Source organism: Bos mutus, chromosome 2, assembly GCF_027580195.1.
Source record: "Bos mutus isolate GX-2022 chromosome 2, NWIPB_WYAK_1.1, whole genome shotgun sequence".
NCBI lineage: Eukaryota > Metazoa > Chordata > Mammalia > Artiodactyla > Bovidae > Bos > Bos mutus.
In genome coordinates this window covers 3154647-3180306 of record NC_091618.1, presented here as the reverse complement: position 1 = coordinate 3180306, position 25660 = coordinate 3154647, and the positions used below count along the sequence as shown (strand labels likewise).

Sequence of the window (25660 nt, the reverse complement as noted above, 5' to 3'; positions counted from 1 at the left end):
CCCAGGGATTGAACTCTGGTCTCCCGCATTGTAAGCAGACCTTTACTGTCTGAGCCACCAGGGAAGTCCTGGTTTCTTTCTTTCTTTCCTTCTTTCTGGAGATTAGAATTTATCTCGTTGGGTGTTCTGTTCCTGAGCAAGCAAGGGTCCAACTCCTGCAAGGGTCCAACTCTCTCCCTGCTCCAACCCATACCTGTGCCATACTTCAGTTCAGTTCAGTTCAGTCGCTCAGTCGTGTCCAACTCTTTGAGACCCCATGAATCGCAGCACGCCAGGCCTCCCTGTCCATCACCAACTCCCGGAGTCCACCCAAACCCACGTCCATTGAGTCAGTGATGCCATCCAGCCATCTCATCCTCTGTCATCCCCTTCTCCTCCTGCCCCCAATCCCTCCCAGCATCAGAGTCTTTTCCAATGAGTCAACTCTTTGCATCAGGTGGCCAAAGTACTGGAGTTTCAGCTTTAGCATCATTCCTTCCAAAGAAATCCCAGGGCTGATCTCCTTCGGAATGGACTGGTTGGATCTCCTTGCAGTCCAAGGGACTCTCAAGAGTCTTCTCCAACACCACAGTTCAAAAGCATCAATTCTTCGGCACTCAGCTTTCTTCACAGTCCAACTCTCACATCCATACATGACCACTGGACAAACCATAGCCTTGACTAGACGGACCTTTGTTGGCAAAGTAATGTCTCTGCTTTTAAATATGCTATCTAGTTTGGTCATAACTTTCCTTCCAAGGAGTAAGCATCTTTTAATTTCATGGCTGCAGTCACCATCTGCAGTGATTTTGGAGCCCCCAAAAATAAAGTCTGACACTGTTTCCACTGTTTCCCCATCTATTTCCCATGAAGTGGTGGGACCGGATGCCATGATCTTCGTTTTCTGAATGTTGAGCTTTAAGCCAACTTTTTCACTCTCCTCTTTCACTTTCATCAAGAGGCTTTTTAGTTCCTCTTCACTTTCTGCCATAAGGGTGGTGTCATCTGCATATCTGAGGTTATTGATATTTCTCCCAGCAATCTTGATTCCATACTTAGGAAGCTCTTATCTTTCCAGAAGCTGCCCCAATCTGGTAAATCCCTACCTGATAAGCCGGTAGATATGCGGGGGAAGAGCTTTGCTCACTTTGTCCACATAAAGAAATGTTTATGAACCTGAACTGTGTGCCAGGCCTGTGCTGGGCACCACCTCCACCTGGGGGGGCGCAGGGAGAAGCCATTGTTCTGTGTGCCCCCCCCGCCAAATCCACATCTGGTTGTGAGCGCCCGTGGCTGTGGCTGAGCCCGAAGCATTTGCCTTGGGGGTGTTTCCTTCCTGAAAGTTGAGTGTGTGTGCGTGTTAAGTCACTTGGGTCCTGTCCAGCTCTTTGTGATCCTGCGTAGCCCGCCAGGCTCCTCTGTCCCTGGGTTCTCCAGGCAGGAACACTGGAGTGGGCTTCTGTGCTGCAGCGCAGCATGAGCAGCCCTTTCCACGTGGTTGATCTTGGTCGTCTTAAGACCCAAAACATGCTTGGGAAGGGGGCGGTCTCTGCAGTGGTTCAGCATGGCCTCTGGAATCCGAGACTTGGGGGCTTGGACCCTGGAGCTGTCACATAACCTCTGTGGGTCTGAGTATCATCCTTGTTTCTCGAATGGAGGTAAAAATAGTGCTTCCCGCCCTTGTGGGGCTGTATCCAGAAGTCAGCGAGCCCATGTGTATGGAGCAGCTAGCACAGGGGCTGGTGGATAGTTGCTCTGCGGTCGCCATGGATTCTCATTGCCATTGACTGTCATATGTTTTGACTGGGGCTTCCCTGGTGGCTCAGATGGTAAAGAGTCTGCCTGCAATGCAGGAGACCCGAGTTCAGTCCCTGGGTCAGAAAGATCCTCTGGAGAAGGGAATGACTACCCACCCCAGTATTCTTCACCAACCACATCAGAAGCATTACCAAGACCCCGCCATTCTGCAGTGCTGTTTCCTCGTTTAATAGATTGCCACACTGGCCCTTTATATATGTTCTCATTCATTTGTTTATCCAAAGAAACACCTGTATAGGGCTTTACACCTGCCAGTTTGGTTCTGAGCACGTGACACCTGTTAACTTGGCTAATCCTTTCGACAACCCTATGAAGTAGGTTTCATTCTTCTTGCTGGTGTTTCCAAGGCACAGAGAGGCTGAGTAACTTGCCCAAGATCACACAGCTCACGGCAAAGCTGGATTTGATCAGAGTTCATGCTCTTCACCCTTCCACGCGTGAGATGCAGCGCTTCTCTGCATCCGTGGACGTAGGGCCCGGCCACGCCGCTGCCCTCGGCCCCGAGCCCTTTCTGCATACATGTTGACACAGAAATGACACTGGATCCACTTAGTCATCCCTGCCCCCCACTCACACCCACACGTCACCCCAGGGTAATTCCAGTAATTCCAGCGGGGCAAATCATAGTAACTGTAACAGCGGTAGCTAACATTTATGGAGGGTTATCGTGTGCCGGGTGCTTTTATCTTGTGATTTAATCTTTCTGGCCAATCTCTGAAGCAGCCCTGTTATCATCTTCACTTTACAACAGAGGAAAATGAAGCTGAGAGAAGTGAGGGAGGCTGTGAAGCCAGGCACCGAGGGGCCAGCACTCTCCCAGGGGTCAGGTTTCAGAGCCCAGCTCAGCCCTCTTCACTACCTCCCTTGGTCACCTTGTAAATAAAATGGTGATGCTGGGACTTCCCTGGTGGTCCAGGGCCAAGACTCTGCGCTCCCAGTGCAGGGGGCTCAGGTTCAACCCCTGGTCAGGGAGCTAGATCCCACACGCTGCAGCTAAGACCCAGTGCAGCCAAATGAACAAATATGTTTAAAAAAATGTAAATAGTGATGCTAACCAACATTAATTATCTACCGCGTGCCAAGCCTTGCTTGGGGTGCTTCATATGTAGCTTCTCATTTAATCCTCAAGCAGTTCTATGAAGTCGGTCTCTTACACCCATTTTCAGGTAAGGAAACTGAGGCACAGAGAGGTCAAGGTACTTTCACAGCCTCGCTCAGCAGTGAAGGACATTTCCACCGACCGCGGAGGGGGCCACCCACGTGGGCTGGGCCTGCCTCAGCTGCAGAGAGCCACCCTCCCCAGGGTTCTGCCCCCTTCCTGGGGCATCTGTTGTCCGATGCCTCTCTGATGTGAGGGTATGAAGGCCCAGCCCTCTCGCCCCACTAGGGGACATCTCTCAGGGGTCACCCCATCTTCAGATCTCCCCACAGGATCAGCTGAGACTTCTGTTGAGACTGGATCTCAGCTCCCTCCCGCCCACCAAGTTCTTCATCCTCCCTGCCCATCCACAGGTGTTGACCCCGAGGGACTCCCAGTAATCATTTCAGAGCTACTTCCTGGAGACCTGGACCAAAACGGTGGTGTTCCCAGGATTTGAACCCGAGTCCTGCACCCACTGCACGGGCCCAGCCTGCAGACATCTCTCTGCTTGGGCTTTGGCAGCAGCGGCTCTGAGGAATGGGTTGGGTGCGCTGCCTGGGATCCGTGGAGACTGGAGCCAAGCGATGCCAGCGGAGAGCCTCCTAAGGTCACCCGCATGACCAGGAAGCTCACCTTGTTTCTGGGAAACCTTTTCTCGGAACTTGCCTAATCACCTCCCGGCTGACTCTCCTGCTCCACATCCCAGTGGTAGCTTTGAATCAAAGCCTGATGTGGGCTCTGCCAGGGTCCCCAAGATGCCACGAAAGTGAAAAAGTGTCAGTCACTCAGTTGTGTCCGACTCTTTGTGACCCCATGGACTATAGCCTGCCAGGCTCCTCTGTCCGTGGAATTCTCCAGGCAAGAATACTGGAATGGATTGCCATTCCCTTCTCCAGGGAATCTTCCCCACCCAGGGATCAAACCTGGGTCTCCTGCATTGCAAGCAGATTCTTTACCATCTGAGTCACCAGAGAAGTCCCCCCAAGATGCCATGGGCTTCCTGCATCTCCTGGGGTCCCTTCTGCCCTGGAGTACCCCATCCATCCCCCACCCAGGGACCCCTGTGGGACTCAGCTCAGATACTCACTATGGACAGAGACCCCACGGTAATGGTTGCATAACTTCCTCCATACTTTGTCAACTTCTGCGGCGGCCAGCGTGTTTCTAGAAAGCATGTCTGTGGCTGTTTCCAATAGCAGGAGGTCACCACATCTGCAGGAAGCCTTTTCTGGTCGCCACCCCTCGCCTCCCAGGTGGATTCGGGGCCCCCTCTCTGGACTCATCAGGGCTGGATTCCTGCCTCTGTCCTAGTGTGTCCCATGGCGCTAGACTAGTTAGTTCCGTCTGGGTCTCTACCCCTCGATGAGCTTCTTATCCAAGATCCGTCTTGCTCATTTTTTATTTCACAGCCCTCAGGGCAGGCTGGGCTCAGGGTGTTTGTCAGTAACTAACTGCTCATTGCCCTCATTCCTATGGTTTATCAGCTCTTTGTGGTTAAAGTTTTGGTGGAGTAAGCTCAGATCCGCTCTCCTGAAATCAGGTTTGGCTCTCTCGCTATATTCCATGGGCCACAGTTGCCATGGTTTTTTGTAGATGCCAGCTCTTCACATCCCTTAACATGTCTCGTCTTGTGAGTTGCATGGTCCAGGGTCTCAGCTGTGTTTGTCTTTCAGATCCTTCTGCACAGACTTTGTGGCTGGCCTGGTGAAGTGGCTGGACCTGTCTGAAGCCGTCTTGCCTACCATGACTGCTTTTGCCAGTGGTCTGGGAGGCGAAGGAGCAGACGTGTTTGCTGAGGTTTTGTTGAAGGACCCCATCTTGAAGGATGACCCACTGGTGATCACTCAGGTACACCCACTGCCCAGGTAGCAGCTGCTGGGGAAAGCAGACAGCTTCCTCTCAAAGTCAGCCTGAATATCACTTCTAGCTGTGTGGGGGGAGTTCAAAGGTTAAATATTGCATCATAATATCTGATGATACGATGATTGTAGCTAGTGTTGAATTATCATTATCGAATATTTACTATTGATTTATTACTTAAACATTGCTTCTTATATGCTAGCATCTTTACTCATATGAACTCATTTAATTCTCAGAGCATTTTTATGAGGTAGGTAAAGTGATCATCCCCATTTTATAGATGAGAACACTGAGGCACAGAGACGTTTAGTAACTTTGAGGTCACACAGCGGATTTGAAGCTTGCCATCTGACTCAGAAGCCCATGTTCCTAGCCGTTAAGCTGCGGTGCCTCTTTTCAGAAGCATCAGCTTTGCTGTGTGCCCTTGGGTGTGTCACTCACCTGCTCCGTGTGCATTTGAAGCAGGCAGACGCTTGACCCGGGCTCTCGGTGCCAGCAGAGCAGATTTAAAACAGCCCTTGCCCTCCTTCATCTGACTCCCTGAAGTTCTCACGCATTTGTTTGGTTATGTGCTGGCTTGTTGGTCTGCCTTGCCACTCAAATGCAGGGCAAAGGTATTTTGTCTGCCTTGTTTTCCCACTTATTGTTAAGAGTCAGTAAATGTATGTCCAGTGAGCAGGCTGGTTACATATCAACCTATCGCTAATTCCTGTTACTTTTCCCTCAGGATCTTCTGAGCTTCTCACTCAAGGATGGTGAGTTGATAGTTCCTAAGTTCTGTAAATTGTGGGCACGTGTCTCCCCCTCAGCCAGGGAAGCCAGGGTTAGGTGTTGCCTCTGTGGTCCCATGCTCGTGGCCTTTTCAGAGCAAGAAAGGGAAGGGAAGCCAGTAGCGCTGGGGGGCCGGGGAGCTCTCCATTCACACCAAGCGCCAGCGGCATGATGCTCCTTGCGGTTTTACTGATTCCTTACCGCACCCCCCAGTCTAACCTTCTCAGTAGCTCTGGAGCCTGGCTCTTGCCCTCCAAGGTCTGTTCTGCTGACATCAGGGAGAAGGAACACAGAATTGAAAATGACATTCCAACAGCCTCTGTACCGTGTAATAAAGGGAAGTTTTAGGGACTTCCCTGGTGGTCCAGGGGTTAAGAATCGGCCTTGCAATGCAGGGGACACGTGTTCAATCCCGGTCAGGGAACTAAGATCCCACAGCCCACTCGCCATAGCTAGCAAGCCTGCACACCACAAGGAAAGATCCCACGTACCACAGCTAAGACCAACTCAGCCAAATAAATAAACACTTTTTATAAACAGAAGTTTCCCCGAGTCTCCACCGAACCTCTGGCTCGTGGGGGATTGGAGGGGTAAGAAGAGGAGGAAGAAGAACAGGATTTCACGAGTAGGCATAGCACACGCAGGAGCGTTGGCAGGAGAGAGCGCTCAGACGAGGGTCACGGGGGCCGGAGCCCAGTGAGCTCTGCACGTTCACAGGGTCCCAGGCGGTTCCCGTGGAGTTTACAGTCTGAGAAGCGCAGCTCTGAGGCTCAAACCCCAGCGTGGCCCTTTTCCAGCCACGCATAAATTTTAATTCTGTATCTCAGAGCTGAATGCGGATCATGCAAGGGTGATCTGGCCCAGCCCCTGCTTTTAGGTGGGCACAGCCTGAAGTAACACGTCTTCCTTTTAAAAAAAAAAAAGATTGTTTATTTATTTTGGCTGCACTGGGAGACGTGGGTTCAATTCTTGGGTCGAGAAGATCCCCTAGAGGAGGGTATGACAACCCACTCCAGTATCCCTGCCTGGAGAATCCCCAGGAACAGAGGAGCCTGGCGGTCGCAAAGAGTCAGACACGACTGAGCACAGCACAGCACTGGGTCTTACTTGGGGCTCTCAGGATCTTTCGCTGCACGAGGGCTTCTTAGTTGCAGCATACAGGATCTAGTTCCCCAACCAAGGATGGAACGCGGGCCCCCTGTGTTGGGAGTGCAGGTTTAGCCGATGAGGCCACGTGGCTGAGCTGTGGTCTGAGGATGTGGTGGAGCTGGTCTGAGAATCCTCGGCAGAATCCCTTTTATTTCTGCAAACTGAAATGAGGGAATATTCAATCGTCCTGGATGGTCTTAGAATGAGAGGTGGTTTGCCCAGAGGTCTGGGGCACGGGTTTTGGGAGAGCAGGGTAGCCGGTCAGCACACACACACTCTCACGTGATCGTCATGGTAATGACAAAGCGCTGGGTCCGGGCACTTGCTGGGAGGCCAGACGGCTGCCGGGGGCTGTGCAGACTTGGAGTCCTCCCTGCCCCCTGAGGGGTGCTGGCGGGCTTTGTTCCCATCTTGCAGGTCAGGGTCCTCTTGGGTGAGACTCATATTTCCAGGAGGAGCGACTGGGGCCCAGAGAGGGGAAGGGGCTTTCCCGGCAGCACACGGTGGCAGGTGACCTTCTGGTAGGAACCAGGTCTCCGGCCTCCTGGGCCAGCCCTCTGTCCCATGGCCTTATCACGGGGGAAGCAGCTCCTGTGTGTGCCAGACTCTCCCTTCCGTCTCCCAGAGCCATGTGTATCCTAGCCCGCCACCTGCCCGCACCTGCCAATCACAACCCTTCTGAGCGCCCATGAGCACCCCAGGACACCTTAACTTACCACCCTTTGCTGTGGTTGGGTGTGGGTGTGGGTGCCCTTGGCCTGGCTCTCACACAGTAGTTAGAGTGGGTTTGAAATGACCTGTGTGTAATATCACCGTCTGGTACTTCATGTCCTCCCGGGGGCGTTCTCGTAGGCAGCCTCTAAACTGGCATTCAGTTCAGTTCAGTCGCTCAGTCGTGTCCAACTCTTTGTGACCTCATGGACTGCAGCATGCCAGGCCTCCCTGTCCATCACCAACTCCCAGAGTTTACTCAGACTCATGTCCATTGAGTCGGTGATGCCATCTAGCCATCTCATTCTCTGTTGTCCCCTTCTCCTCCTGCCTTCAATCTTTCCCAGCATCAAGGTCTTTTCAAATGAGTCATTTCTTTGCATCAGGTGGCCAAAGTATTGGAGTTTCAGACTGGCATTGCCTGTTAAATTTCTCTGGAGAATCCCCCCACTTGCTAAGCACCTGCTCATGCTGGTGACTGCCCCTGGCCCTTGTCAAACACAGCATCCTCATCTCCATCCTTTCATGTAGACAGTCCCACTTCACAGATCAGCAAACTGAGGCTCAGAGAGGTAAAGGAACAGGTCTAAGCTGTTAAGTGGCAGAGCCAACATTCTAAAATAAGTGCTGTTAACAAAAACCTTCTCAGATTTTACCCGTGGGAGTTGGAGGGATGCAGAGGCATCCCCACAGGAATATAATAATCCCTCATGTCTAAGCCGGCTTCCCAGGTGGCGCAGCAGTAGAGAATCTGCCTGCGAAGGCAGGAGACTCAGGAGATGCAGATTCAATCCCTGGGTCAGGAAGGTCCCCTGGAGGAGGAAATGGCAACCCACTCCAGTATTCTTACCTGGAAAATCCCATGGACAGAGAGGTCCATGGGGTCACAAAGAGTCAGACACGATTCAGTGACTGAGCATGCATGTCTAAAGAATACCAGTCTCTGGCAGCATCTGAGGGGTCCCTTTGGTTTGTCTCAAAGCCCCTCCAGATGCTGGCATCTACAAATAGGAGCACGGTCAGTGACACACCAGGACCCCCAGTGGGAGCTGGTGGAAGGGCTCGAAAGTTCCCCAGAAGGCAGAGGTAGGTAGCCCCTCAAGCCATCCAGATGGCCCTCGTCGGACACAGGTGGGCCCCGGAGAGATGGCAGGTTCAGTTCCAGCCCCCACAGTAAAGCAAGTCACGTGACCATGTGTGGTTTTCAGTGTATCTAAAGTTATATTTACACTATGCTGTAGCCCGTTACGTGTATAATAACGCCATGTCTAAATGGGGTCACAAAGAGTCGGACACGACTGAGTGACTGAACTGAACTGAAAAATCCAGGGGACAAACTTTAATTTTAAAATGCTGTTGGAAAAAAATGGCACTGATAGACGCGGGATGCAGGGTTGCCATGGACCTTCAGTGTGTGAAGAACAAACAAACAAAACAACACATTGTCTGCAAAGTGCCATCAGGGTACAGCAGAAGCCTGTAGTTGAAAAGATGATGCCCAGAGTGGGAGCGGCTACTGTTGTCACGTCCAACTCTGTCCTTATTAATGAAGAACCAAGGACCAAGACGGCAGAGGATGAGATGGCTGGATGGCATCACGACTCAATGGACATGAGTTTGAGTAAGCTCCGGGAGGTGGTGATGGACAGGGAGGCCTGGCGTGCTGCAGTCCATGGGGTCGCAAAGGGTTGGACACGACTGAGCGACTGAACTGAACCGAAGGACCAAGAACTGGGAGCACTGGGGGATCTGCCTGCCTGGTGTTAAAATTCATCGGCAAGTTGCTGAACGTCTCTGTTTCCGTTTCCTTGGGCATCAAATGGGAGCCACAGTACTCTTTACCTCGAAGGGCGGCAGTGAGGACTGAGTGGAATAACCCAGGTCAAGTGCTGAGAACAGAGCTGGCGCTCAGGACGCAGCCCCTGAGTGCTGCAGGGCCGCGGTGGCCGCGGGGAAATGGGAAATTCCTGGGAACCAGGAAACCTGGACTCTCATCCTGTCTCTGAGACACTTGTGATGTCCAGTCACTTCTCTGAACTTCAATTTCAAGTACGAAGAGGCAAGAGCTCAATGCTACTTCAAAGCAAAACAAAGCTGTCTTTGGTCCTAAGAACACAGTCAAGGATCTTGTAAGGAGGTCAGTGTCATAGCTGGGCCAGTGGTTCGAGGCCTATCTCGTAAGCTCCGTGAGGGCAGGGCTCCTGTCTGGCTTCTTCACTGTTGTTTCCCAGGGTCTGCAACGCTGGAGGACAGATGGTGGGCATTTAGTGTTTGTTGGATGGATGGAGGGATGGTTGAATGGATGGACAGAAGGAAGAATGGTCTTTCCCTAGAGCGCAAGCGTAGGCGCTAGCAAGGCGGTTTGTCTGGACGGTAGGGTTAAGCCATCGTTTTCTGCGGAGACTGAGCAGGTAGGTCGCACAGCACAGAAGAAAGCTGTCTGTCTGTGTGGCTGCGTTTCTCTGGGTGTGAGGCACGGTGGTTAGTCCTGGAATCAGCCCAGGAAATCAACATGAAGAGCTGCAGGTCTCAGAACTTCCTGGAAGGTTGACCTTTTACTGACGATGTTGGGATCTTAGTCACGGAACGATGGCCGTCTTGGCAGCAGTAGGGTGGAATTTCTTTGCACACCAACCATTTTCTTCTCCTCACCCATTAACAACCCACGAAGCCTCTGGCCTGCCTAGCTGGAAAAATAAGCCTTTCATATGTTGACGGTTAAACTGAACCTGAGCTCCCTAAACCGGGTGTACACAGTGGCGGCACTGCAGACATTGGGGACGGGATCATTCTTTGTTGGGGGGCCCCGTGGTGCCTTCTGGGAGATTTAGCCACCTCCCTGGCCTCTTTTCACCAGACGCCAGTAGCCCTCCCTGACTTGGGACAACCAGAAATGCTTCCATACTTTACCAGATGTTCTTGGGATGGGGCTGCAGGGCACAAAAACGTCCCCAGTGGAGAACCATTGGTCCAGGACCCACAGTGTGGCCAGGTGGGGCTGGGTTACTAGCAGTTGGTGGTCTTCATAAGTGACCTAGGAACTGCCCTGGTGGTCCAGTGGTTAAGAACCTGCCTTGCAATGGAGGACACGTGGGTCCAATCCCTAGTCTGGGAACTAAGATCCCGCATGCTGCAGGGCGACCGAGCCCACACACCGCAACTGGAGAGACCACGTGATGCCTCAGAGACCCTGATTGCCACAACTAAGGTGAACGCAGCCTACACAAATAAACAAATAGATAAAAGTTACCCAGTTGCTCTGGGTCATGTAGCACAGATGGTGAATGACTGTGTAATAATATATAATCCTTAGATCAACTGCTAGAATAGATAACTGTTATCTCCACTGGGAGGAAATTAGGCTCAGGAGGTTAGGTAACCAGAGGTGAAATTTCAAAATAAGTTTCAAATTCCATTTAAGGCAGTGAGTCTCATGGTGAATTATGAGCCAGAGACGTAGCTGAATCATGGTTCTCGCCCTCTGTACCCTGAATCCAAAGATAGCTTTGGCTCCGGGCGATGGGACCCAAGGAGGTGCAGCTGCAGGAGACAGAACCACCTTCACTGCAAGCCCGGCTCTGCTTTCTGACCCGGTCTTTATGACTAAATTGCAAAGCCTACCTCGCCGATGAATCAGAAAAGCCTGAGAGGTCGTCTTCGATCGTGGTGGAACGCACACATTGTCACCTGGTGGCCTGAGTCTCCATCAGGATCCTTAAGACTTGGCAAGCTTGTTATCGGTATTGAACTGATTGACGCATTCAGCCAGTAAGAACTGAGCCCCACTGCGTGTGCCAGGCCCTCTGCTGGGCGCCAGGAGGAATCCTCCCCAGGGCAGATGCTCATGGAGTGCCTACTGTGTGCCAGCCCTGAGCAGAGTGCTTTTATGATTTGTTTCAGCCCCTCAACAGCACTGGGAGGTTGATGCTGGCCCCTGGCCCCTCGTTGTGCTGACGAGGCCACGGCGGCCCAGCAAGGGAAATCAGCTGCCTGAGGTCACACCACGGGGGAGAAGGAGGGCAGGAGTTGAGCCCAGGCATCATGGTTCCAGAGTCTACTCTTATCTTCGGCCATGCGGCATGTGGGATCTTAGTTCCCCAACCCAGGATCAAACCCATGCCCCCAGCAGTGGAACCTTGGAGTCTTAACCACTGGACCCGCCAGGGAAGTTCCCCACCATGCACTCTTGACTGGTGTTCTCCTTCCAACGAGGAGATGAAATGATAGAACCCTCATCGTTACAGCTGCCTTTAAGGGGATTTGATGAGGCCAGAACTAAGAGCGAGCACCCCGAGAGGCAGGGTCCTGAGGAGCGGCCAGACAGGGCGGCATCTAAGAAGGTGGAGCTGGAGGAGGGTTTCGGAAGAGGCCCCTTGGCTCCCATGACCACTGGCCTTGAACTACGCTTGTTACCACCTGAGTGTCCTTCATTGTCCCCCCAGAACAAGCCGCAAAAGGCAGGAGTCATACCCGGAACCATCTGAGGTCAAGTCCTGCCCTGAGTCGGGGTGCATCTTAGAAGCCCCACCCCTCCAGCCATGCTCTCCCCACCAGTGTGAACACCCTGACTTGTAAGTCAGTCCAGCACCCAGTGTGGGGGCCCCGGGGGGCATGGGACTGGAGGTAGGTGTGCTTTCTTTGTATGAAAAAGAATTCACTGAGGGTGAAACTGGGTATTAATATTTCAAATGCTATATAACATATACAATTAGAAAAGTTAGGGGGAGGCCTTCCCTGGTCGTCCAGTGGCTAGGACTCCACACTCCCAATGTAGGGGGACCGGGTTCGATCCCTGATCAAGGAAACTCCTATATGCCGGATGCCACAGCTAAGACTCAGCCCAGCCAAGTAAATAAATAAATAGAAAAGAAGAGAAGAGTTGGGGGAATTCCCTGGCAGTTCAGTGGTTAGGACTCAGCACTTTCATTGCTGGGACCCAGGTTCAATCCCTGGTTGGAGAACTAAGATCCCTCGAGCCACATGGCACAACCCAAAAGAAAAAAGAAAAATTGGCCCATTGAGGGATGGCAGCGCAGTGGGCTGGGTAAGTGGTTGTATGAACGTGGCCTGAGAGTGCCCTCGGACCCTAAGGGAGCGGTGAGACAGGTCCCCAGGCTGACTCAGCAGCTCACAGCCTCACCCCAGCAGTCCTTGCTTCCTAGCATCTAAGGATCTAGGAAACATGACAATTTATCATAAAAAGGGTACTATCAGCCACCCTTTCTCAACCACAGTCCATGGGGTGGCAAAGAGTTGAACAAGACTTAAGTGACTAACACTTTCACTTTCCAGCCACCTTTATCTGAGGACTAATTTGTAGAGTCACGCTGTGGCTCAGACGGTGAAGAATCCACCTGCAGTGCAGGAGACCCATGTTTGATCCCTGGATTGGAAAGATCCCCTGGAGAAGGGAAGGGCAACCCACCCCAGTACTCTTGCCTGAAGAATCCCATGGACAGAGGAGCCTGGCGGGTTAAAATCTATGGGGTCGCAGAGTCAGACACGACTGAGCGACTGACACTTTCACACTTGACCACTTACTGCATCCTAGGTGCTGGCCAGGTCCATCACATGTGTCTTCTCATTGCATCTCAACAAAAGCCAGGTTAAAAAGATATTCTTGCCCCCATTGTACAGACGAGGAAACTGAGGCTTAGAGAGATCAAGAAACTTGTCCGAAGCCGTTCAGCTATAAAGATAATCAGATGAAAATTCAAACACCAGTCTGTGTGGCAACTGCCTGAGTTCCTTTCCTTTAGTCTTGAGGGCAGCCCCCCGCCCCCAAGGGAAGGGCTTGGCAGTGATCTCTTCCCAAATGTCTGGGATGCTGCTGCTCTCCATGGAGAGGCGAGGTCAACCCCAGGCTGGTCACCCCGGCTCCCGAACTCAGAGCCGTACTGAGTGCAGAGGCTGGTTCAGTGCCTGGCAATGGAGGTTGTACTGCTGAGGTTGTACCCCCAAGGAGGTGCATGTGGCTGTGTAGGGAAGGTGGGGCTTATCATGGTGCCTGGGGTGCACCTGGCATGTAGTGCCAGGCTTCATGGGTGCTATTCATCCTTTAATGCACAGCACAGTGTTAGACGGTGAAGTTCAAAGTGCAGTAGCTGCTCTGTTGAGATAAAGGTGAGAGAAGGAGCCCAGGGGTGTGAGTTCTAACCCTGGGTCTGTCCAAACACACTGGGTGACTTTGGACTTGTCCCTTGCTCTATCTAGGCCAGAGGGACCCGTTGGACTCCAAGGGTGGAGACTGGGGTGGGTACTGGGGCTGCCAGCAGTTGAAGGCTGGTGTTAACTCCGGCTCCACTCAGGGCAGAGTTCGTGTTCCCCTCCAAGATTTTCCAAAGAATAGACTGCCTGGGTGTTGGGTCATTTGTATGTGTGCCTGTGGCCCATATCCTAGGGCTACGTGTGGGATGGTGTGGTGGTTGTTACTCAGTTGCTAAGTCACGTCTGACTCTGCAGCCCCATGGACTGCAACACGCCAGGCTTCCCTGTCCTTCACTATCTCCTGAAGTTTACTCAGATTCATGTCCATCGAGTCGGTGATGCCATCCAGCCATCTCTTCCTCTACCACCCCCTTCCCCTTTTGCCTTCAGACTTTACCCAGCATCAGGGTCTTTTCCAAGGAGTCAGTTCTTCGCATCAGGTGGACAAAGTACTGGAGCTTCAGCTTCAGCCTCAGTCCTTCTAATGAATATTCAGGACTGATTTCCTTTAGGATGGACTGGTTTGATGTCCTTGCAGTCCAAGGGACTCTCAAGAGTCTTCTCCAACACCGCAGTTCAAAAGCATCAGTTCTTCAGTGCTTATAGCTTTCATTCTGGTCCAACTCTCACATCCACACATGACTACGTAAAAACCCTTGCCTTGACTAGACGGACCTTTGTTGGTACAGTTGTGTCTCTGCTTTTTAATATGCTGTCTATGTTTGTCATAGCTTTCCTTCCAAGGAGCAGGTGTCTCTTAATTCCATAACTGGGAGGATTAGCAGCCCCGATTGCAAGCCTGTCCGGTGGCTCCCGGCCTTTTTAGGAGCGCCGTGGATGCTGGTTTCCTCCCCTGCAGAGGTCACAGGAGGAGTCTTCATCATGTGGCTGCTTCTAGGCATGAGTGCCCCAGACCTTCTGAGATCGGGGGTTTGCTAGTTAGAACAAGTGCAGAGGCCCTGGGGCAGGAATGAGCTTGGCTTCTTGGTGGGACAAACCCTGGTGCGTGAAATAGGGATCAGTAGAAAGTGAGGTGGGAGAGGGTGGTGGGAAGCGGTCAGATGGTGTACAGCCGTGCAGACCGTGGGGGAAAACGTGGGTTTTATTCCAAGTGCATTGTGGAGTTTCAAGCTGGGGAAGAGAAGCTCCCACATTTGTGACTTTATCTTTCAAGCTGCTCTGTGGCAAGCAAAGTGTGGGGGCAAGGGTGAAAGATGAGAAAGCGGGGAGATGGCTGGTGAAGCGCTGTGGCTGTCGTGGTGGCCATGACAACAGAGATGGGGAGCTGTGCTCAGACTCAGGATATGCTTTGGAGGGGCAGCTGTCAGTATTAGCTGGTAGATTGGGTGTCAGGGGAAGGGCAACAAGAAAAATCAAGAACATTGCCCAGGCTTTTGGCCTGAGCCCCAGGTCGGGCTCTTTATTGAGATGGGATGGATTGGCCCTTGAGGAGTCAGTTAGTTGCCTGGCAAGTTGTCCTGGGTAGCCCAGGATTCCTCCGCACCTCCTCCACCACTCACCACCTGCGTGAAGTAGAGCCTCAGCTCCAAGCCCAACAGTCTGGCTGTCAAGGTCCTTGAAATGACCCTTCCACGAGGCTGACATTCCAAAATCCCTTGCCCAGGAATACCTTGGAAGGTTTTAATCACCTGGCACCTGGCACTCTATATTCCAGAACTAAATCATGGCAACCTTGACAAATGGAGTATGAATTAGTAGCTGATTATCATCGCCAGCAATTAATCACCACGGCCAAGGCTTATTAATTCCCACAGCTCGATTATGACCTACGTTCAATGATCTGTGACCCTAGGAGGGAGCAGGGAGCTCCCTTATTCTTGGAACATCAGCGGATCAATAACCCCAAGACATGATCTGCCGGCGTCCGTCTCCCAGCGCGCAGCCAGATCCGCATGCAGGGAGGCAGCTGAGGGCGGTGGGACACGTGCTGCCAGACCACAGCTCGCTCCAAGGCCCCTCGCTCCAGGGAGGACTGCAGAATTACCATGCAGCATTGCAGACGCCCAGCCGAGGAGGCCGGTTCTGCAGTGTTCATAGAGGGCTCCTCGTGGGCCCGGAGTCCTCTGCTTGAAACTTTGTGAGATGACTCTCACAACTTCTACCTGAGCGAAGGCAAATGACCCCTACCTGGGTCATGAATCGAACATTTATTCTTTATGCCGGGTGCTCTCCTAGGGACTAGCAAACACACAGAGTTTATACATATAGGCTCTATACTTCTTGGGGAGAGAAAAACAAAAGTAAGTGGACATGATGTCAGACTTGGGCAAGCTCCATGTGGAATGAAATACAAGGCAGAGGGGTTGAGGGATGTGTGTCAGTGTCAGGGGGGCCACTCTGGACAGGAGGCATTGGAACAGAGACTTGAAGGAGGAGGAGGCGCCCCACAAGATCAGGGGAACGAGCCTCCCAAGTGGTGGAAACAGCCTAAGAGCAAAGGCCCTGTAGCAGGAACATTCTAGAAGGTAAGGTCGTGGAGTGGGCCAGGGGCCTTGTAGTCAGTGTGGGATGGGATTTGGTTTTCATCACGAAAACCTCCTTAAACAGCTTTGGGATGTGAAAATTGGAATCTTTGCTAATTTGACTGCTGAAAAACTCCACCTTGCTTCTGATTCAGGGTCGTGAGTTACCCACTGCTCTGCCCCGGAAGCTGTGCTCCTGTTAAATGCACCGGCTGGGGGCCTTGAGTCTGGGACGTGTCTCGGTTCGGGTCTCATGCATCGCACTGCCGTGAGCATCTCTGTGCTTGGGAGCTGAACTGACCCCTCCTCTTTCTCTCTCTCTCGAGGCCGCTACGATGCTCGGGCCCGCGTCCTCATCTGCCACATGGCCTCCCTCCTCCGAGCGCCCTTGGAGGAGCTTGACCTCCTGGAAGAGACCTTCCTCGAGAGCCTGAAGGAAAGCAAAGAGGAGGACTCTGAGTAAGGGACCCCTGGCCCTGGCCCCGCCTATCGGGAATAGAGGCCTCCCATTTCTCAGATAACACAGTCCGGTCTGCCCCTCCTCCCGCCTACCTGGAATCTGGGATTTCCACTCCAGTGGACTTCTGAGATGTCTACCACTTCCACCCATTAGGAGACCCTGAATGGAGAATCCCGGTGCAGCCCTGACTGGCTGTGTTACACTTTAGCAAGTCACTTTCCCTCTCTGGCCTCCACCCTCATTTATAGGAGACAGGGATTGAGTGGATGATTGCTCGAAGCCCTGAGTTTGTGACTTTAACAGCCTGTGGTCTTGACACCCCCCTGCACTTCAGTTCATATGGCACCTTGTCCGTGGGTCAGAGTGGCCTGGGTTCTGACCCCTGTTTACTTTTGACCTTGGGCAGGTCGGCCCCCCTTTCTCTAAGCCATAGTATTCTTATCTGTAGTATAGGAATGAGAATAACATCTTAAGGTTGTTGTGGGAAACAGATGCAACTGTATTATCAAGTGCTTGGCCCAGGGCTGGCACACAGCAACGGTTCCATACCAAGGAGTCCTTACCTTCCCCACATGTCCCCATGCCTGCCAAGGCTGATGGGCTTTGCTCTCGCTGTATGGTCAGGTGTATGTCGAGGGAAATTTTCCTGGCAAACTTGGCCAGAGCTCAGCTCTTTGTCGAACACCCTACAGAGGATCTAATCCCAGAGTAATAGATCAGTCCCAGTCACAGCCTAACTGCATGCTCCTTGCAGCCAGGCACATCTCTCGGCCTTGAGTTTTGTTCAGCCACGAAGAGTTTCTTTGAGCAGCCAGACTGTGCCAGTTCAACCGAACTGAGAATTTAGCTTTGAAGCCAAGCTCAGAACTGCATCCACCCTCCCCCTACCCAAGTTTGTAGGGCAAAGGGAGGGGGTTGTTTCCTTGAGAAAGAAGGAAAGTTAATCTGTCGAAATAACCCCAAATAGCCTTGTTTTGACTCCCAGAGCTGTGTCAGTACAGAAAAACCTGGACCGAGCCCAGCGACCACAGTCACAAGGGCTGCCCAGCACCTTTGGGTATATTGGACGTTTGTACCACTTCAAGTATGCCTTGAAGTGAAAGAAACTCTTGAGTATTGTTTGGAAATCTGTTGTCAGAAAGAAACATATTACCCAGAGGTTCTGTTCCGAGAATACCAGTCATGCCAGATCAGGGACGGTGAAACAGAGCCCACCTCTGCCACTTACCAGCCGTGTGATCCTGGCCAAGTTACTTAACTTCTCTGAGCCTCAGTTTCCTCACATGCAAATGGGGATAATAATAGCACCCTCTTCAAAGCTTCATGTGGGGCTTAAATGAAGTTTCTATACCTAAAGTGCTTCGAGCAGGCCTTGCAGAGCTGTGTGTGTGTGTTCAGTTGCCAAGTCATGTCTGACTCTTTGTGACCCCATGGACTGTAGCCCGCCAGGCTCCTCTGTCCATAGGGGTTCTTCTGGCAAGAATATTAGAGTAGGTTGCCATGCCCTCCTCCTCCAGGGGATCTTCATGACCCAGGGACTGAACCCATGTCTCCTACGTCTCCTGCACTGGCAGGCAGGTTCTTTACCACTGGCACCACCTGGGAAGCTCTGCACAGACTTACTAGGTGATAAATATCAACATTTGCTATCGTACCAAAAGATTGATGCTTTTGAACTGTGGTGTTGGAGAAGACTCTTGGGAGTCCCTTGGACTGTAAGGAGATCAAACCAGTCAATCCTAAAGGAAATCAACCCTGAATATTCATTGGAAGGACAGATGCTGAAGCTGAAGCTCCAATATTTTGTCCACCTGATGTGAAGAGCTGACTCATTGGAAAAGACCCTGATGCTGGGAAAAATTGAAGGCAGGAGGAGAAGGGGACAACAGAGCATGAGATGGCATCTCATCTCATTGGATGGCATCACCAACTCAATGGACATGAGTTTGAGCAAGCTCTGGGAGATAGTGAAAGACAGGGAAGCCTGGCGTGCTGTAGTCTGTGGGGTTGCAAAGAGTCGGACACAACTTAGAGACCAAGCAGCAACATTGCTGTTATTTCATTGTGGGGCCATTTCCTTGGGAAAATACTCCATAGGTGTCATTTTTGAAACTAAATCTTAGGGACTTTGGTGACCTCTGGGTTCCATCTGTGGTCTGTGGAAGAATCTGGGACCCAGGGAAAGCCTAGGGACTGGTCAGCCAAGCAGCCTGGTCCCCTGACTCTGCTGCTAAGTCTTTGTGGCCCTGGGCCCTGGCTTTCCCTCTCTGGCATCAGCACCCATGTTCTCACCTGTCCAAGAAGAGGATCGAATTGCGTGTAGGTGTCTTTTAACCCTGAGGTTTTGTGTTTCTGTAAGGTGAGCTTCCTGGAACCCCGGGGTGATCCTTTGCAGCCGGGGTTCAGGGTGCAATGTCCCACCTCTGTTCTTGGGGCCTCTTTGAGCCCTGTGGCCATCTGAGCTTCCCCTCCTGGTTGGGTGACTTCACTTCCCTATGCCTTAGCTTCCTTGTCTCTAGCACAGGGATAGTGATCGTATCTCCATCATAGGACTGTCCAGAGGATTAAATTCATTCATTCTTATCAAAAGCTTGGAACAGTCCCTGGCACATAGTAAACAGCGAATGCCAGGCTGGAGGTTGATACTGAGCCCATCATAATAACATGGTCAACATCTAACCTTTACTGAGTGCTCTCTAGATGCCGGTACAAGATACTGTCTCATTGGATTTTCACCGCAGTCCCCTGAGGCTTTGGCAGAGGAAGAAACAGAAGGTCAGAGGGTGACGTCACTCGCCCAGGGGTGCCCAGGTGATCGGATTCAGCTTCCTTATCCAGTCTGAACGTCACTCACTGCATCCCCTTTGGGCGTGGCTGGGAACCCCCAGTTTCCTCCTTAGTTCTGAAGAAGGCAGCAAAGATCATTCTTCTATGGGTTGTCTGAGCTTTTACTCGGAATGTGTCTCTAGACTCCCCAGAGATAAGCACCCCCTCTCTATTGACTGGAGAAAGTGATTTTAAAAAAAAGAAAGAAAAGGGTGGACTTCTCTCGTCGTCCGGTGGACAAGAATCCACATGCCAACGTAGGGGACACGGGTTCTGTCCTCAGTGTGGGAAGAGAAGACTCCACGGTGGATAAGAATCCATGTGCCACCACAGGGGACACGGGTTCTGTCCTCGGTGTGGTAAGACCCCACGTGCAGCGGAGCAGCTAAGCCCGTGTGCCTCACTGAGCCCCCTCCAGGGCCCGAGAGCTACAAGCACTGAGCCCACGGGCCGGAGCTACTGAAGCCAGTGCCCCTAGAACCTCGCACCTGGGGTCCAGAGCAGGGGAAACCACTGCAGTGAGAAGCCGTGCCCCGCATCTGGAGAGTAGCCCCCCACTCTCCAAAACTAGAGGAAGCCCGCTCGCAGCAACAAAGACCCAGCACAGTCATGAATAATTCTGGGAAAAACGAGAAGGGTGACGATGAGGACAGAAGAGGGGAAGGCACCCCCTCTCACGGGAGATAAAGCGGCCGTGAGGGAGATTTCTCTGTGGAGCCGTGAGATGAGCAGTATGGTTGTCTGCTCCTCACAAGGTAGCCATGACTTCAGCCTGGGATTTAGCCCTGATCTGCGTTTTGGCTTCAGCCTCTGATAGCTCAGCTGGTAAAGAATCCGCTGGCAGTGCGGGAGAGCTGGGATCCCCTGGCAAAGGGAAGGGCTCCCCACTCCTGTATTCTGGCCTGGAGTATCCCATGGACTGTATAGCGCATGGGGTTGCAAAGAGTCAGACACGACTGAGCAACTTTCGCTTCTGTCTTTGGGAGGCTGACCTGAAGTCCAGCTCAAGGTCACTTCCAGCATCCCAGGTCGTGAGTGTGGCCAGGAGCTCTGTGATGGCAGAGGTGGCCATGGTGCCTCAACAGCAGGCAAAGTCAGGAAGAGGAGCAAGGCTTCGTATGGATTTAGTGTCGTGCTCTGAATTCTCACTTCCCAGTATAGGAAGCCTCGCAGATATGACTCACAGCCAGTGTCTCCTCTTGTTTAAATTCAGTCCGGCAGGGACCTCCCTGGGATTTGTTCTAATATCCCGGAAGCTTCATTCTTGATGGTGAGTGGCCTGAACTCTGGCTAAATATTTTCTTTAGCCAAAATGTATGTGCCCTCTGGTTTTCATAGACGTGGACAGTGAGCGGGAGAATAGATCACTGCACTGAGATGTTCACCTCCAAATCTTTCTTTCTGAGGAACATCTTCTGAGCTGCATCCAGGTGCCAGTCCCAGAGCCAGCTACTGAGGGTGGAGGCAGGAAAGGTTTGATCTATGTCCTAAAGGCTCACCCCGGCGGTTCTCAAACTTGACATAACCAGAGAGCTTGTTACAAGTAGTTTTCTCACCCAGGAAGTCATGCTTTTAACACCTCCCCGCTGGGGCTCCTGATGTGGTTCATCCAGAGCCTAGCCTTTGAAAATCAACGGTCCAGAATTCCAGGCTAATACAGCACAGAGGGTTAGGAAGGTCTGGGGTAGGGGCAGTCAGGCAACCTTGAGGCTCAGGGTGTGCTTCCTGGAGGAGACGACTCTGGAATGGACAGTGATGTTTAGCCAGACAGAGGAAGGTGAGAAGGTTCTTGGCAGCCAAGGGGCAGCAGGAACACAGGACTGAGGCTTAGGAGGCGTGCCTGCAGGCACTTTAGTGTTTCTGGAGGGTAAAGTGTAAGTTCGGAATTAATGAACCATGAGGCTGTGAAGAAGGCAGGGGCCAGGTCACAGGGGGCCTGAGTGTCCTGCTGGAGAGGTCACCCCATCCTCAAGGCAGAGGAGGAACTGGGAGGGAGGGAGAAACAGGGGCAGACCGTCACGGTTCTTATTCTCCTGCTTGGCGTTGGTCACCTTCTGGGGCTCTATCATCATTTCCAGTCCCGAAGTGAGAAAACTGAAGGTCAGAACAATCGGGTGAGCCAGTGAGCTTGTGGCAGAGCTGGGCTGAGACCTTTCTGCTCCCAGTTTGCAGAGTGTTTCCACACTCTGCAGCGTTTGTTGAACCAGATACTACTGGTCGGTCCGCAGGGCCAGTTGCTCGTGGCCCCTGGGTGTTCCTCACATATGTTCCCCCAGCAGCTGGAATTCCTCCTCAGGCCTTGAACTCTGCTGAAAGCAGCTCATTTCCAGCCTTCCCTTTTGCCCCAAATGGTGCTAGCAGTTCAGGGCCAAAGTATATCTGCAGCCTGTGTTGAGGAAGTTATCACAACCATGGAAAGAATGATGGGAGCAATAAACACACGGAATGATTACAGTGTGCTAGTCACCTGTGTGCACTCTCGTTTCGCCGTCCCAGTACCCCTGGGAATTCAGGGCTATTATCATCCCCTCTTCATGAATGAGGAGACTCAGACAGGACAAGTTATTTGTACCTAATCCCGAGGTTAGTAAGTGGCTCTGTCCACCAGGATAGGCTAGGTTTTGCTGCAGTAACAAATGACCTCCGTGTCTCAACGGCTTACAGCAAGAAAAAGGTGCGTTTCTTTCAGGTTGGCTGTGGCTTTAGTCCACTCTGTCTTGGTCCCAGGGTGACAGAGTGGTCTTGGTCAACAGTGTTGCTGGTCTCGGGGCAGAGCAGAAGGGGTCTTAGCAGGAGGTGACACAGATCCCTTCCCCCTCCTGGCCAAAGCGGGTCATGGGGCCACTCAGCTCAGCAGGGCAGAGAAGGATCATTTTTCCTTAGGGGGACCAGCTCAGGGCATAACTGGACACCTGGAGAACGCTGGTGGCCCACCACAGCAGAGGCAGGATCCAAGCCTAGTTTACAGGGTTTGAAACCTGACTGCACAACCCACGCCCTTCATCACCATCGTGTGACGATCGATGCGTGTGGTTCAACCTCTTCCCGCACGTCTGAGGGCGTGCGTTTCAATCACGGGAAACCAGCACCTGTGATCACGGAGAGCTGGTTTCCGCTCAGTAGTGAAGCAACCAAGAAGTTGCTCCTGGGCTGTACCCCCAGGAGGATAAGAACGTCTCCCTCCTGAGGCTGTTGGTTTTAAAGATTAGATTTGTTAAGGAATCCATCAAGGAATTGAAGACAGTTGGTTGAGGTGAGTGGGCCGACAACCAAAATGCTTAGCAGGTCTCTAGGTGCCCATCTCAAATCCCACTCCTCCTCGCTGACTGGAGAATGAACGGTTTCTCACTATCACATGTGGTTCAGGAGGCGAGAGATGGGAAGGGAACAGTTCTGATTGAGGACCGCGTGGTCCTGTTTGCCAGCACACAAAAGTGCCCGCCCGCTGTCCACGCTCCATGAAAGTCTGTCGATCGAAGGCGTGAATTAAATTAAGTCCACACTGTCTTGGTTCTGGGTCCCAGGATGACAAGAGTGATCTTGGTCAACAGTGTTGCTGGTCTCGGGGCAGAGCAGGAGGAGGCGCAGCAGGAGACTTAAATTCCTTAATGAATTGAATCCTTACAAACCAACAGCCTCAGGAGGGAGACGTTCCTATCCCCCTTTTTACAAAAGGGGGACTAAATTTCGGGGAGACGGAGCTTCGTGGGAGCAGCCTCCATCTGGGGCCCCACGTGCAGGGCCGGCTGTCGGGCTCTGTGTCCGAGATTCCCTGCACTGCTCCCCACTGCTGCTCAGAAGCTGGGTACGCTCATCCCCGAACGCAGCTGTGATACGCGGACAATAAAAAGGAAAACTGCTTCTGGGATAAGATAAGCCATTCGAAGTGCACAGCACAGTGGCAGCCGTGTTAAAAGTCCTCAGTAAATATTAACCCTTCTTTCGTTATTGCCGTCACCTGCCGTCGCTCCAGCACTGAGTTGTTGTCCAAACTCCAGGTTCAGTGCAGAGTTCACGCTGGTAATGACTGCACCCTCCCCCGTCTCCCGTCCTGCGCCTTATTGCCCCGAAGCACCGCGGGCCGAGTGTCAGACAGGACAGTTGGCCTTAGTGACGGGAGGGATTCTCAGGATTCTCCTGACCCGAGTTTCCAACACTGGTTCCCTTTTGCTACGTTCGGTCAGGCTCAGATCTCAAGTCCGGACGGTTCTAGTTGTTGCCCCAAAGCCAAGGTCTCCAGCACAGACATTTCTCTAACCCATGTCTGAAAGGGTTATTCTCAAGGGAAATTGGTTTCCAAAAGCAGATGGCAGAGCAAGGGCTGGGGAAGGAGAGAGTGAGGTGATGGAGTCTGTAACTGTCGAGTGCTCGTTCCAAGTCCGTCTGTGTAAAGATACCTTTGTGCTTCTTTTGCTGTTACTGTTATTACTTCTTTGTCTTTTCATTATTCAAATTGCAACCCTGTTAGGATGGATCAACTGGGTAAGTAGCATATCCCACATACTGGGTCTTTAGAACGTTTTCAGCTTTTTAAGACCATCGATGATGGATGGGCCTGGGGTAACCTTGGTACCTCGCTCTGCATGATAGAGCCTGTGGCACGGAAGCTAGTTTGGGGGGTTGCGGAGGAGGGGTGGCATCAAGGTTGCCCAGGCACCGCCGGCCCTAGAGGGCAACCTCTTCTCCCGCAGGTCTGCCGAGGCATCCCGGAAGAAGAAGGAGAACAGGAGGAAGTGGAAGCGCTATCTGCTGATAGGCCTGGCGACCGTGGGAGGCGGGACGGTGATCGGTAAGATGAGACAGGACACATGGCCAGGCCGGGTGGGATGACCCCAGGGACTGGCTTCAGGGCACAGTCACGATGGACTGCTTGCTCACTTGCATGTTGAAGGTGCTTTGCTCTCTCCCTCTTGCTCTGGGGAGAAATTCAGACTGCTTGTCGCAGCTCGCGTGCTCCTGTGCGGTCTGCCACCCCCCTGAACACTGTCTGCCAGCTCCCTGCTCGAGCCACCCCGTGCTGGCACCGCTAGGCCTTCCCCCGTGTCCCCCCGCTTGGTGTCCACTGCAGGGGGATCAGCTGGGGGGCTGCCTCCCTCCGCGTGCAGAGGCAGTGTGTTCACACGTATGTCAGGGGGCCACGTGTTCACGCCCTCCTGTCCCCCACACGGGCGGCTGTCCTTGCAGGCGTCACCGGGGGCCTGGCCGCTCCTCTCGTCGCTGCCGGGGCCGCCACCGTCATCGGCAGCGCCGGGGCCGCGGCTCTGGGCTCAGCGGCCGGCATCGCCATCATGACCTCGCTGTTCGGCGCCGCTGGAGCGGGCCTGACAGGTAAGGCTCCAGAGCAGCGGCGGTCGTGAGGGGTCTGCGGCCCCGGGTGGCCCAGTCCCGTAAGGGTCATGCCCAGATTCTCACCAGGGGAACTCCCCGGGAGATGGAGGAGGAGGAGGACGTGGCTTTCCTCTTCTCTGAGTTCCAGAACTTGCGGCAGGCTTCGGCACGGGTCTGGGGAAGGGCCAAGGCTGTGAAACTGCCCCAGTGTAGACGCTTCAGGGAGGCTCTTACTGGACTTGTTGTCGCCACCCGGGAAGTTTCCAGGCGGGATGCCTCAGAGACGCTTGAGCTTCCCCGTGTAAGAGACACTTACACGAGAAACTTACACGTACACGTTACAAGAGAAAAGAGCTACTTTTCATTCACCAGCATCCCCTGGGTGGGGGCGGGAGGGAGTCTTCCCAAGCCACCTGTGTCATAGGCCCCTCATCACACAGTTTCCTGTTCCTCTCTCCAGGTGGCCTGTAGCTTCCCACATTAAGAGTCTTGCTCATGGGAACTTCCCCGCTGCTCCGGTGGTTAAGAACTTTGCCTTCCAATGCAGGGGGTAAGGGCTTGATGCCTGGTCCAGGAGCAGAGATCCCACGTGCCTTGCGGCCAAAAACACCAAAATAAAACAGAAGCAGTATTGTAACAAATTCAATAAGGACTTTAAAGATGGTCCACATTTTTAAAAATCTTGGTCTACTAAGATGGGTGTGTTACGCTCTTGAGGTTCGTGGGCAGGAAAACGATATAGTACCCACTGAATCAGGACAGAGCAGTGGTTTATAAACTTGGATTCTGAGTTTCAACCCCAGCTCTGCCACTCGCGGGGCTCACTGGCCTTTGGAATCTTCTTACTCTCATCTGTAATTAGGGACAATCATGGCACCAACATTAATGAGTTCAAAAATGAGACGTTTGTTGAGGAACAGGGCACAG

At 52.6% G+C, this 25660-nt stretch overlaps 1 protein-coding gene across 8 annotated transcripts in view; it reads left to right on the top strand.

Moving 5' to 3' along the window:
- Positions 1-25660, top strand: part of TMCO4 (transmembrane and coiled-coil domains 4) — a 110547-nt gene that overhangs the window by 26048 nt on the left and 58839 nt on the right. For all 8 annotated transcript variants that reach the window (XR_011466751.1, XM_070382205.1, XM_070382186.1 and 5 more), the window contains 5 exons: positions 4612-4786; positions 5526-5553; positions 16446-16578; positions 24097-24194; positions 24590-24733. Coding sequence is in view for 7 of the 8 variants with exons in the window: in XM_070382205.1 (XP_070238306.1) it covers positions 4612-4786; positions 5526-5553; positions 16446-16578; positions 24097-24194; positions 24590-24733 (578 nt within the window). In the remaining variant the exon portion in view is untranslated. The remainder of the gene's footprint in view (positions 1-4611; positions 4787-5525; positions 5554-16445; positions 16579-24096; positions 24195-24589; positions 24734-25660) is intronic.